Source organism: Globicephala melas, chromosome 15 (genome assembly GCF_963455315.2).
Source record: "Globicephala melas chromosome 15, mGloMel1.2, whole genome shotgun sequence".
NCBI lineage: Eukaryota > Metazoa > Chordata > Mammalia > Artiodactyla > Delphinidae > Globicephala > Globicephala melas.
Genome location: NC_083328.1, coordinates 4,943,021 through 4,956,914, shown reverse-complemented (window position 1 = coordinate 4,956,914; position 13,894 = coordinate 4,943,021). Strand labels below are relative to the sequence as shown.

The 13,894-nt window shown below is 46.0% G+C and overlaps 1 protein-coding gene across 3 annotated transcripts in view; it reads right to left on the bottom strand.

Annotated features, from left to right (window-relative positions):
• RSPH10B (radial spoke head 10 homolog B) overlaps positions 1–12,708 on the bottom strand; it is a 39,703-nt gene extending 26,995 nt beyond the window's left edge. Inside the window, exons 1-7 of one of the 3 annotated variants that reach the window (XM_030846121.2) lie at positions 12,581–12,708; positions 10,918–11,288; positions 8,402–8,477; positions 5,280–5,348; positions 3,267–3,440; positions 1,577–1,662; positions 753–873 (exon numbers count right to left, since the gene is read on the bottom strand). In XM_030846121.2, coding sequence (XP_030701981.1) covers positions 753–873; positions 1,577–1,662; positions 3,267–3,440; positions 5,280–5,348; positions 8,402–8,477; positions 10,918–11,192 — 801 coding nt within the window. In that variant the 5' untranslated portion in view covers positions 11,193–11,288; positions 12,581–12,708. Of the gene's footprint in view, positions 1–752; positions 874–1,576; positions 1,663–3,266; positions 3,441–5,279; positions 5,349–8,401; positions 8,478–10,917; positions 11,289–12,041; positions 12,179–12,580 lie in introns of those variants that run through there. The other 2 variants (XM_030846120.2, XM_030846124.2) reach the window with 2 other exon arrangements.
• Positions 12,709–13,894: the final 1,186 nt, after the last annotated feature.

Sequence of the window (13,894 nt, the reverse complement as noted above, 5' to 3'; positions counted from 1 at the left end):
ATGTGGAATCTAAAATACGACACAAGGGAACGTATCTACAAAACAAAAACAGATTCACAGACACAGAGAACAGACTTATGGTTGCCAAGGGGGAGGGGAGGGCGGAGAGGGATGGATTGGGAGTTTGGGATGAGCAGATGCGAACTATTATATACAGAATGGATAAACGACCAGATCGTACTGTAAGGCACGGGGAACTATATTCAATATCCTGTGAGAAACCATATGGAAAAGAATATGAAAAAGAACATATATACATGTGTAACTGCATCACTTTGCTGTAGAGCAGAAATTAACACAACGGTGTAAATCAACTATATGTCAACAAAATATATATTTTTAAAAAAGGCTGATTTAGGGCTTCCCTGGTGGTGCAGTGGTTGAGAGTCCGCCTGCCGATGCAGGGGACACGGGTTCATGCCCCGGTCCGGGAAGATCCCACATGCCGCGGAGCAGCTGGGCCCGTGAGCCATGGCCGCTGAGCCTGCGCGTCCAGAGCCTGTGCTCCGCGGCGGGAGAGGCCACAACAGTGAGAGGCCCGCGTACCGAAAAAAATAAAAGAAAAGAAAATAAAAATAATAAAAAGGCTGATTTAGACAAGTAATCATAATGTGAGTTTGTGAGTTTCTAAATTTAACACAGCTTGAATTTCAGATTACCGTGCAATACCCTACACCAAATACTTCATGGGCTGAGGATCAGCAGAGCCCCCACCTCTGGGCGTATTCTGCTCAAACCAGCTAGCACAGTACCTGGGCCCCCTGCTCCCAATGACCCGTGTACTCTTCGTTAGTTGTCAGCCACCTCATCCGGCCTTCCCCATGACGCACGTTGTTCTCCCACTGACCTTCATATATATTTCCAGATTTGTAACTAGGACAAACAAAAATTAAAAACAACCAGTTATCTCATGTACAACATTTACCTTTAAGACTTTCTTAAACTTTCTCCCTAAATACCTCTGAAGAAATCCAATCCTTGTGCCCATACAATCTTCCCTGTATTTAAATTCAATGAATAGGCATGTGGTCCATATGAACAATCATCTGGGTGGGGGGGGGGTGGACAGAATAAATCACTTTGTAAAAACTTCTGATTACTTAATAAGGTGACAGTGGGTAAGATTAGTGTTTATAATCTTTTTAAGTAACTCCCTATAGTATTATGATTGGTTAATATTTTGCCCCCAAGTATTTTAATCCTTAAAATATTTGGCTCCTTCAGCTCGATCTAAAATCAAGTAGATATGTCAACATCCCTCAGAAAATGTGAAACTAACAATGGAGACCCGTGATTAACATAGAAAACAAAGGGAGGCAGTTTCTATGTATAATAAAGTGAAACAGTATGATTAGCTATCATATTTAATATGGTGTTTTTCTAAATTTTCCGAAGAATACTTCATCCCTGTTGAGATTATATTGGGGTTAATTTAAATATTCCACCCTGCTTATATAGAAAACGTGTTCTCTGTAAGTTCTGCACCTTATCTTTAAATAGCCTATGTGAAAGTTATTTGGGCCCAAGAACGCTTTTCGCCAACACCCCAAACATGGGGGGGGCGGCGGATACCTACCGCCTTATCCCCCAGCCCTTTCTGACGTTGTGCACCCAGTCTCCCTCGTACCAAGAGGTACCCTCTTGATTGTAACAAATGCAGCCCTAGAACAAAGAGTAGCATTTTTTTAATAAAATCATCAAGCCTTATAAAACAAATGCTTTTTTAAAGGTAAAGGTTAAAATGTATGATTTTAAGGAGTCTCAATGATGCAGAAAATGTCATCCTTAGGTAAGACATATAACCCGTGTTATGTTTCTGGTTTGTGATTAAGAATACTGCAAAGTGCCCACCAAGTGAGAATGAGATGACAAATCAGTTACCCCTGAATAGCAAAGTGTCACATACGGGATGAAACGACTACATCCATTACACTCAGTATAGTCAGTAATTATTTGTCAAATAAGTACCTAAAGAAATCCTATTTTGTCGTCTCCTAAAGTGAAGAGTAGTACCTTCCTTATAACTGAAGCTCACTCTCTTTTATGTACCAAAACCAGTTTGTTTTATCCATTTTGACGTCTTACTTTACTGCCTCTGAGCATAAGTGAACACGGCATAATTTTTCTTTGACGATTCCTTTAAGGGAGTGGGAGTAGCCACTGTGCAAAGCATTTGGATCTACGGTAAATGGCCTGAAATTGCTTGTTTATTCACTGGTTTATTTCTGTGTGTGTGTGTGATTTTTCCATCTTCTTCCTCATTATCACACTAACTTGTTCCTTCTCGCAGCCATCCTGGTGCCTCTATATAGAAGTCACCATCCCCAACTCCCCCAAATATCTGAACTGACCTGCTCTGAGCTAAAAGACAAAAAACAGAATGCAGAACACAAGGGAACAGTCTAAATCTGAGTAAGGTGATAATTATGAAGATAGACTTTTTCTTTTGACATTTTCTAAAAACAGTGCTACAGTATTTTATCATCCTATATAAAAGTGAGACAATAGTACCAAAAACAGCAACCTCGCTTCAAAGTACCTATAACCTACATTGCTGGTGAGAGTGTAAACTGGTTTAGCCAGCACGGAAAACAGTTTGGTGGTCCTTCAAAATGCTAAACATCAAGTTACCGTAGGACCCAGCAATTCCACCCCTAGGTATATACCCAAAAGAACTAAAAACAAGTACTCAAATAAACCTTTGCACTCACAGTCATAGCAGCACTATTCACAGTAGCCAAAAGATGGAAACAGCCCACATGTCCATCACTGGATGGATGGATAAACAAAATGTGGTCCATCCATACAATGGAATATTACTCAGCTGTGAAAAAGGAATGAACTACCTACAACACGGATGAACCTCAAAAACATGATACTCAGTGAAAGAAGCCAGGCACAAAAGGTCACATATTGTCTGATTCCATTTATACAAAATGTTCAGAATAGGTAAACCCATAGAGTGAGAAAGCCGATCGGTGGTTGCCCAGGGCTGGGGAGGTGGGGAGTAACTGCCTAATGGGTATGGGGTTTCATTTGGGGATGATGAGAATGTCTGGGGACTAGATAGAGGTGGTGGTGGCACAATACTGTGAATGTACTAAATGCCACTGAATTGTTCACTGTAAAATGGTTAATTTCACATGATGTGAATTTCACCTCATTAAAAAAAAAAGTGAATATACCCTTCACAGCCCCCCCACCTCCTGCTCTCTGTGTTTGCACATCCCATTCATAGCCGGGGGTCGCGTGGCCGCCTCACCCACCTTGCCGTGTCTCTTGCCGTGGCACCAGTGGCCGATGTAGCACACGGGCAGCGTGCTGCACTTGAACATGCCGAATCCGTGTCTTATGCCGTTGACCACTTCTCCTTCGTAGGTGCTGCCATCCGGCCATGTGTAGACGCCACGGTTCATGGGGATGTTTTTCACAAAGTCCCCCTAGGCCAAAATGGTCATCAGTGTGGCAGAAAGAAGGCAGTGGAGAGATCCCTCATCTTGTGGGCTGCTGGAGATGCGGATACCACGCCGGTCTCTCCTCCCTTGGAAACGGTTGAATACCCCCTCCAGCTCCCACCCACCTCCTCCCGTCTCTACACATCCCATCCTCCCACACCTGGTCCCTCCACCGGACAGAAGCCCAGGCGGAATGAGCTATCGGGAAAGCTGTGTGCAGACGAAGCTCGAAGAAGCCAGCAGGTGACGTGGTACAGTGGTGGCTCCCAAGCCTGGCCTTGAGAATTTCGGATTCTGGAACCCGCCTTGGAGGCGGCTAATTCACTGGGTTCCAGTGTCACCCCCAGGAGATGCTGACGATTAGCCAGGCTCAGGGATCACTGGTGGAAACCCTAATATACTGCAGACACACCAGCCAACCTCCTGCCCCAGGATGAGCGGCCAGCACGCGGTGCCCCCCACACCTCAGCCCAGAGGCATCGGGTTCTTTTCCAGGAACATGAACTCCTGAAGGCGAGGGCCCAGCAGAGGTCCCAAGAGGCCAGCCAACCTCCCAGAGGATGCTTCTGTGAGAGCCTGAATCCTGCCCATAAACCCTCCCCTGACTGGGTGTTTGTGTGTCTGTGATGGGGGTGGGTCTGTGTCTGCAAGAATGAGCCCCACCTGACCTTCCAGAGCTGATGAACCAGAGGTCCAGGCCAGGAGGCGGGGCTTGGGGGCAGGGAGGAGTTTCCCGGGAAAGACTGGCCTGAAACGGCAGTCGGGACACAATCCTCTGGCCGCCCTGGACCTCGGCTGTTCTTTCCGCTCCGTGACAATGAAGGTGGACCCTCCCCTCGCTCTTCCCCAGCCTCATCTCCCACTGCCCAGTCCACTTAGCTGCCCACCTGGCCCAAACGTGCCTCTTTCCCTAACCTGGCTGTTGTTTGCATGTGAGCCTTATATCCCCTGCTTTAAATACTTTCATTACGACTTAGGAACACCATCGCGTTAGCAGCTCTGCAACTGTGATTTTCAGGGCAGCGTTTCAGGCCCACACGCACTGTAGAGGCACCGGTCTAAAAATACGCATTCCCTAACCCGGCAAGACCGTTAAGTGAGGCCCAAACGCAGCACAAGCAGCCAGTAGAGATAGCTACATCTGAGTGAGTGGGTATGGTTTGGTCTCTAAAGAAAAAAGGTACAGAAGAGAGTGTATAACAAACTATTTACAGGGCTCCCCTGGTGGCACAGGGGTTAAGAATCCGCCTGCCAGTGCAGAGAACACGGGTTCGAGCCCTGGTCCAGGAAGATCCCACATGCCGTGGAGCAACTAAGCCCGTGCGCCACAACTACTGAGCTTGCGCTCTAGAGCCTGCGAGCCACAACTACTGAGCCTGCGTGCCACAACTACTGAAGCCTGCGTGCCTAGAGCCCGTGCTCCGCAAGGAGAGAAGCCACCGCAATGAGAAGCCCGCGTACCGCAACGAAGAGTAGCCCCCGCTCGCCGCAACTAGAGAAAGCCCACGCACAGCAACGAAGACCCAACGCAGCCAAAAATAAATAAAATTAAATCTTTAAAAAAAAATAAACAATTTGTGTTTGCAAAAAAATGGGAGAGGCTGAAGAATACCTCTAGAATATACAAACGAAACTGGAAACTGGTGACAATTTATAGAGGGTCCTGCGGTAACAACTAACTTGTCACCTCTGTTCTTTGGTTCTATGGATTTTTTTTTAACCCATGTGTTGAGTTACTTTTATGAAACTAGTATGTTTAATTGTGGGAACCTGACCATTAAATCACATAATTCACTTAGAACTATAACATACTATACGCTTTACCTCATATTTCAATCCATCAGCCCAGACGTAAGTCCCCCGTCCATGCATGAGTCCTTCTGAAAACATACCCTTTGAAACAGAGCAACAAAGCGTTAGGCCCAATCTTGATTTACAAAACTGCCACCCAGGGATTCAGCTTTTAAAATGGAAACAAGTTCGACAAATATGCTTGTCCAGTGTTCAGCTGGGAGCTGGCAACACACTGGCGTCTATCCTGTTCTAAAAAGGATCTGAGTAGGAGTCCAAAAAAACCCAGTTCCCTAAAACTGGCACTAGGCGGTGCTGCGCAGTTGTTAAAACTGAGCTGTAAATTCAGGCTTCCTCACCTAATTAAGCTGTTGGAAAACTCTAGAGTTCAAAAGAACTCATATGCTTTGGGCTTTGCATTTCAAAGTTTAAGGGTCTTTTGAAAATTATTTAGACTAGATTAAAACCATTATCTGGATATCAGAAATTATGACATTTGTCAACGTCACACTTTGTTTTCCCTTACTGGGAATTATCAGAACGCGTGAGCGTGTGTGTGTATTGACACCAACACAAGTATACATAATGTACAGTTGTCCATATCATTCACTTAGAGTATCTATCGTTAATGTATAGGAACTAGTTGTTAAAAACTTCACACACCTGAATGTCGCAATGCAATGAGAGAAAACGCGTATAACATTATACCCACTCCTTCCTCGGAATCACTTCTTTAGAGGAGGTGGTGAGCTCAGGGGTTGATGACTGGAGAGAACCGAGAATCTATGTAAACAGTGCCCTGACGCAGCGGTTCTAGACTCGACTGTGCATCAGAGCCACCGGGGTGGGGGGAGGTGAAAGCACAGATGACTGGGCCCGCCCTGCACACTGGAGATCCTGATTCATCACCAGCTCTGGGCTGGGGCCCAAGAATTTGTACTCTGCACAAATTCCCAGGTGCTGCTGCTGGTCCCTGGGAACATGCTTTAAGAACCACTGCCTTAACTTCACTAGCGAGAAGGTCTGTTATATCATCCATCCAGGTGAACCTAGCCGCACATCAGGCAGGGCTGGCGCTCAGGGAAACTGGGGGCAGCCAGAGAGCTTCCAACTGCAGGCTGAGGCTCTCGTCTGGATTATGGAATCAATCGTGGTCGCAAGAAGCAGAGTTTTGTTTTGTTTAACAGAGTATTGATAGAACAGAAGGGATCGCGCTTCAGCTACACGAGAAGGGCAAGTGTTTCGTGAAATGTTTGTTTTCAAGTTTTCTCTTTAGGAAATTGCGATCTAAACATGTGACCAACGCAGGTCTGACCCCTGTGGGTCGTGGGGCTACTGGGTCGTTCCACTGGGTTTGCCTCCTTCACCGTTTAAAGGAGATCCAACGGATGATGACTTTCAATCGCAAGAATCTGAGTCTAAAGAAAATATGCAAAGTTTACAAAGCAGGTAGCTGGCAGCGAGGAAGGGGGCTCCTCCAGAAATAAAGGGGTGTTTGCCTCTCATTAGTGGGAAGGGCAAGGCTGCCTGGCCAGGCTTGAGCTACCAGGTGACTGCATACCTGAGGACACCCAGGGTTAGCAGGAGCTGTGATCACATCCTCAGCAGCCCGGGAGGGGTTTATCCCATGTGGTCAAGCACTAGGTATCTTTGAATGGTATACACACTGGTGCCTTGTAGAAGTACCACAGCGGTGAAGGAAGATTCTCATCGGGATAAAGAAACACTACAAAGGCCAGAACTGGCAGAGGCCAGAGGGACAGTCATTTTAATGAGTATCATCCAGTCATAATAAATGGCATGGGGTTTTTTTTTGTTTTGTTTTGTTTTGTTTTTGGCCAGCTGCATGGCTTGTGGTATCTTAGTTCCCCGACCAGGGACTGAACCCAGGTCCTCAACAGTGAAAGTGCAGAGTCCTAACCACTGGACCACCAGGGAATTCCCATAAATGGCATTTTTAAGAGCTTTTATAACACAGGAAAATGAACATGTTATGTTAATGGGAAAAATCAGGATACTGAAACCTGTGCCTTTTGACCTCATCTACAAAAATCTGTTCCTATAACAAGCACACGTTTCCTGGATAATCTGAACGAACGGATGAATGACTACTGCCACTGTAGCATCATTGATAAAGACAAAAAATGAAAACACCCCAAAAGTATCTAATAATTATGGCATAGCTCTGAATGGTAAATTAGAGCACTGTGTAATATTTTAAATAATTATGGAAGAGGGAATGGGAATTCAGTGCTTAATGGGAACAGGGTTTCAGTGTGGGATGATGAAAAAATTCTGCAGATGACGGTGGTGATGGTTGTTCAACAATGTAAATGTACTTAATGCCACTGAAACTAACACTTAAAAATGGTAAGTTTAACGTACATTTTATCACAAACAAACTTTTAAGTTATGGAAACCATACATTAATACAGCAATGTATTCATAACCGAAAAATGATTCAAGGTGTTATCTACAAAATTAATACGCCCATGTAAAAACACTGATCCATCCATTCAAGAAATAAAAGAGGGGGGCTTCTCTGGGGGCGCAGTGGTTGAGAGTCCGCCTGCCGATGCAGGGGACACGGGTTCGTGCCCCGGTCCGGGAAGATCCCACATGCCGTGGAGCGGCTGGGCCCGTGAGCCATGGCCGCTGAGCCTGCGCGTCCAGAGCCTGTGCTCCGCAACAGGAGAGGCCACCAAAATAAATAAATAAATAAAAGAGGAACTTCCCTGGTGGTCCAATGGTTAAGACTCTGCACTTCCACTGCAGGGGGCACGGGTTCGATCCCTGGTCGGGGAACTAAGATCCTGCAAGCCACGTGCCCACCCCCCCCCCAAAAAAAAAGACACAGCAAATTGAAAACATTTATGGCAAAAGGATGCTGGGATTTTTACTCTTTGTTTTTTACTTTAGAGACCTTAATGTTGTTTGTACAAAATAAAACTTGGCAAAAGGAAAAAATCTAAAATGACTACTTTGTACTAAAGTGGTCATGTTTTTACCTTAAAATATGTCTCAGGGTTCAAACTAAAATCAGCATCAAGTACTTCCAATTGCTTTTGAGGAATCAGTGGACTTTCTGAAGATGCAAATCTAAAATTATCACCCTGCACTGTCTGCCCTGCCCAGTCCCAAAAGGTATAACTCACGTGGTAGGTACAGCCTCCTTGAAAGATGGCAAAGCCTTCTCCCTCATACAGTCCACGGACTTTTTCCCCTTCGTAGCTACAATGAAACAAAGCTCAAGGCAATGAATCATGTGAGCACACCTCAGTGACTGTGTGTTAAAGTACGTAATGAACATCAATGAAAAAGTACAAATACCTCACATTCACTCAACAAGCATTCCCCGCCGAGGACCACTGTGTGCCTGCCCCCTTCTAAGTACCAGGGCTGCAACTGTGAACAAGTTCCTGCCCTTGGGAGTTTATGGTTCAAAGAGGAGAGACAGTAAAAAGGAAACAAATGAACAAGATAATTCTAGATCACGTTCAGTTTTTGTGAAAGATATGATCAGGGAATGTGATCAGGAGTAAGGAGACGGCTACTTATAACAAAGAACCTGGAGAAGAAGAGGATCCCCAGGAAGAGGAAACAGCAAGTGCAAAGGCCCTGAGGCAGGAAAGAGCCTGCCGGCTCAAGTTCAGCTGCACAGCTGGACCACACTGAGTAGGTGAGCAATGGATGGGAGGGAGACCAGGGGAAGAAGAGGCTGGGCCGTGATAAAGACTTGCTATAAAATCGAAAAGCTCTAAGAGGAATCATGAGAGGGTTTTAAGAGGTGGGTTGGACAAGACCAGATTTACGTCTTAAAAAGATCACTCCAGCTGCCGTGGAGAACGGACTGTGTGTGGGGGGAAGCTAACTGCTGGGATGGAGTAGTGAGAGGGGAGAGAGATGGAGGCGTATGGAATATTCTGGACAATTTTCTGTCTGGGGTGATGAAAACATTCTGAAAATGGGTAGTGGGGATTGTTGCATGACATGGTGAGTGTATTTAATGCCTCTGGATTTATACTTAAAATGGTTAAAATAGTACATTTTATGCTATGTGTATTTTACTATGATAATATTTTTAAGATATATTCCGGACATAGAACCAACAGGGCTTGCTGACGTGCTGCCTTTGGGGAACAGAGGTACCGAGAACAGCACCCAGATTTTTAGTTCAGCACCGAATGGATAACGTGTGATGTGTCACCTAGCTTGCCTCTAGGCTCTGAGGTAAGTGAGGTGGAAAACAAATGGACCTGTGACAGCTATGACCACACTGGGATTATTCCAAGAATCCAAGGAAGGGTAAACATTAGAATACCTATAAATATAATTCATGATATCGGCAAATCAAAGAAGAAAAACCATGTTTATATCAAGATGCCAGAAAAGTATGATAACATTCAGCAATCATTTTTTAAAAATTCTAATTAATGGCAGTCACTATGGAAAACAGTATGGAGGTCCTTAAAAAAACTAAAAATACAGCTACCATATGATCCAGCAACCCCACTCTTGGGCATATATCCAGAAAAGACAGAAATTCTAATTCAAAAAGATACATGTACCCCCATGTTCATAGCAGCACTGTACACAACAGTCAAGCCAGGGAGGCAACCTGTGTGACCACTAGGCTGTTGGCAATGACAGAAGCTGACGTCCGAGACTAGGTTGTGAAAGACACCGAGGCTCCCAAAGCTTGCTCGCTCTCGATCACTCCCCAGGGAAGCCAGCTACCATGCCGGCAGGACATTCAAGCAGCCCTGCGGAGACAGCCCATGCGATGAGGAACTGAGACTGACGGCCACCCCAGGGAGCCACTGCAAAAGACTGTCCAGCCGGTCAAGCCTTTAGACGAACCCTGGTTGACATCTTCGCTGAACCTCATGAGATCCTAACCCAGTACCATCCAGCATCCAGCAAAGCTGCTGCCAGACTCCTGAGCCCCATAAACGACGTGATATTTATTGCTTTAAGTGTCATGTTTTGGGGTAACTTGTTACATAGATAATTAATACAAGGAGTGATGTAAACCAAGTCAGCATTAGGAAGGTAAATCTATGAGGCGTGGGGAGAGAGGCTAGAAGCAGGGACTCTTGAGGAAGTGAGTCCAATGGCCCAAGCAAGAGGTATGAAGACAAGTCTGTGCGTAGCGAAAAGGATGAATGAGAGAAGCACGGAGGAAAAAGAAACACAAAAGGCAGGGGTAGGGAAGAGATTAGTTCTGTGACTTGGAGCTTGGATGCCCTGATAGAAACAGGGACCAAGGGAGGAGCCAAAGGCTGCGAGAGAAACAGCAACGTTTAGAGGAACCTTCTAAGGTGCGAATACTCATTTATTTCCCCCCATTAAGAACCTGAGGCTCAGAAAGGTTCGGCGATGGGGTTGATGTCCTAGAGCTAAGACTCAAATCCAGATCATGGTACTTCAAGTCCTGCAGTCTTTGCGTTGAGACACAGAAAGTTTGAAGTCCAGTGGACGATGTCCACTAGGGAGGTAAAAATCTGAACCTAAAACTCTTGGAGAGAGAACAGTGCTAAAGACATTGATGTTTACCGTCGTCTAGGGAGACGGAAGTAAAGCTACAGTAAGAGATTATCAAGAGACAGAGAACAGAGAGCATGAAAGTTGTAGAAAAGGGAGCATGGACGATGCAGCTCATTAAAATCACCTTTCTACTATGAGTTTGGTCAGAATGGGCTCTTCATACTGGGTGGTATCTTCATACTGGGTGGTATCTTCATTCCGCAGATCATCATTTTTGCACTCTCTCTCGAGTTCTGGTTCTTTGAGCTGCATGTCCAATGGTGGCACAGCACCTGGGGGCATATCTTGCCTGGCAGCATTGCCATCTTGTTTGGGAAACTCTGTATGATCGGAGACAGACGAGGGAGAGCAGGCCAACTTATCCCCTTTTTTATCTGCTCTTTTCTTTTCTTTCACCATTGCCTTTAGAAGACCTAAGGTTTGCTTTATATAGGTAAGTATCAAATGACTCCTTTGGTTGAAAGCTGTTTGTTTCAAGGCGTTGATGAGTTTTACCTGAAAAATAAAAATTATGTCTCGTTTTACAACCCCAATGTCATTATCACTCTTTTCCTACAGCCTGAAAAATTAATTACAAGTATCGAGTCTCACCAGTTTATAAAAATATTACTTCAATATTGCATTGGTTGCTTCCTAAAATTTTTAAAATTGGAACCACCATCTACCACTTCTTTCCAAATAGTGCTCCGGTAAGAAGAGCAATCCTGTGTGTGAAAAATACCGACTTAACCTCTGAAATCTTACATGCCACCAGTTCGTACTTTAAAAGCCCGTCTCTTCGTGTGTCAGCATGGCAAAGTGCTCATGAGCTGCACTGCCCCTTCCCAGCTGTTACCTGAGGTCCTTCTGCTTCAGCTGTCAAACAAGAATAACAGCACCTTGGTCTGGTTATAAGGATGAGATGATGCACAAAATCCCTACGGATCAGACAGTGTGCACAATCAATAATGAAGTGATTATTTTTTCACTTTCCTGTTTTTGAACTTGAAATCATCGGCTACCTACTCCCTAGGACAGCACTGCCAGGGTCAAGCAAAAAATCTTGCGCTAATTATTTGCCCAAGGTCTTAGAGCTGAGGCACAGGGCTCCAAAGCCACAGTTTCTGTGGCCTTCCCAAACTGGCCCCACTGAAGACGCCCCGGTGCATCGAGCAGGACGCACAGGGGAGTCCCGGAGTGCAAGGCAAGGTCATGTCCGTCGCGGCGCAACCACGGCCTGGGACCCCGGGACCCCGCGGGGGCGCTCACCTCGCTGGGGACGCCGTGGGACTCTGCCAATCCCAGACGGAAGCGGCGCGGCGACCTGATCCTGCCGGTCTCCAGGCAACCGCAGGCCCCGCCCCGCTCTTAAACGGGCCGCCGAGCGTGCTCAGCCCTTAAAGCAGAGCGCTGAAGCTTGAAGCACCTGACCGGGGTTTTCCCAGCTCTACTAATTGCCGCGCCCGAGGCCTCTCTCACTAGAATAACTCAGGTGTTACTTTTTCATTATGGCCCTAAACGAATTACCCCAAACTTAGTGGCTTAAAGCAACACAAGTTTATCATCTCACAGTTCTGTAAGTTAGGAAACCACCAGGACTGGTTCCTTTGGCGGCTCCAGGGGAGAATCTATGTCCTTGCCTTTTCCAGTTTCTAGAGGCCGCCTTCCTCCATCTTCGAAATTAGCAACGTTCCTCTCTCTGGCTCAGCTGGGAAAAGTTCTCCACTTTTCAGAAGCCACGGGCTAGACGGGGCCCACCCAGCCAACCCAGGGTACTCGCCCCATCTCACCACCCTTCCCTTACTCACCTGCGGAGCCCCTTGGCCACATAGAGCAGGTTTTCAAGGGTTCTGGGATGAGGACAGGTGGTCTCTGGGGCAGGCCTGCCTCCCACAAACCCCGATATGCGGAGTTCTTGCAAATATTAAATCTTTCGGACAGGTCCACCAGTGCAGTGCTTGCACAAGTGGCAATGATCATTACTTGACTGTCTCCTTACACCTAAGGAATTCTAAGTTTGCAAATGGAAGGAAGCCCACTGTCTGGGCAGAGAGGTCGAGAGCAGGGTGTGGGTGGGAGGCCCACACTGGGCACTGTACCCCAACCGCCATCTGGACCCCGCAGAGGGCATTTTTACTTCCATTTCTAGCAGAGTTCAAATGGGACGAGACTCCATGAAAAACCATTTGACAACACACAGGGATTCTTCTGCCTCCAGCACCAGTCAGTAACTGGACCATCTTGCAGTTCACACTCCCAGAAAACCAAACCACAGCATCAAAGTTACAGAAAAATCAAAGCCTTTTACTTCCCCTTGCCTACAACGCTCTTTGCCACCCTGGCTGCAGCGGAGAACATTTAAAAATAGAGACCCCCAGGAGTGCCCTGGTGGCCTACTGGTTAGGATTCCGGGCTTTTGCTGCCGTGGTCTGGGTTCAGTCCCTCATCAGGGAACTGAGATCCCGCAAGCAGCGCGGCACAGCCAAAAACAACAAAAAAAACAAAAGAGACCTCACCCCACCTGGTCGACTTCTTCCAGCTGGACAGAGAATATCCCTTGGGTATCTTTGGATTATTTTCTAAATTTAATATGCATTAGGGTTGAAAATGACTAACTCAAAAGGACCATAATTTTCAATTTATGAAGTTAAACCATTATGGGCTTAATCATCATTAAGAGCTGAAAAGTGGCAGGCTAAAATACGTCAGGCCAGAGCAGAAGTCTAGGTGACTTCCAAAGCGCTCTCTTTTTGTAAAACATGCTCTTGCTGCTACACCACACACACACAGACACACACAGACAGACAGACACACACACACACACACATATGTTCAAATGTGAAGCAAAAAATGTTGCAAGCAATGCTCCACATGGATTGAAAAGTTCTCAAGATCACTTCTAAACGGACCTGATGCATTTTTAAGCAGGAGGTTCATTGAGAAACAAACCCCAAAATGGTTACTTAAAACCCTGCCTTGAAAAACAGAAAAATCTGCAATAAGATCAATAGCTCTTTAAAATGAGAAATGTTAGGGCTTCCCTGGTGGCGCAGTGGTTGAGAGTCTGCCTGCCGATACAGGGGACGCAGGTTCATGCCGCGGTCCGGGAAGATCCCACATGC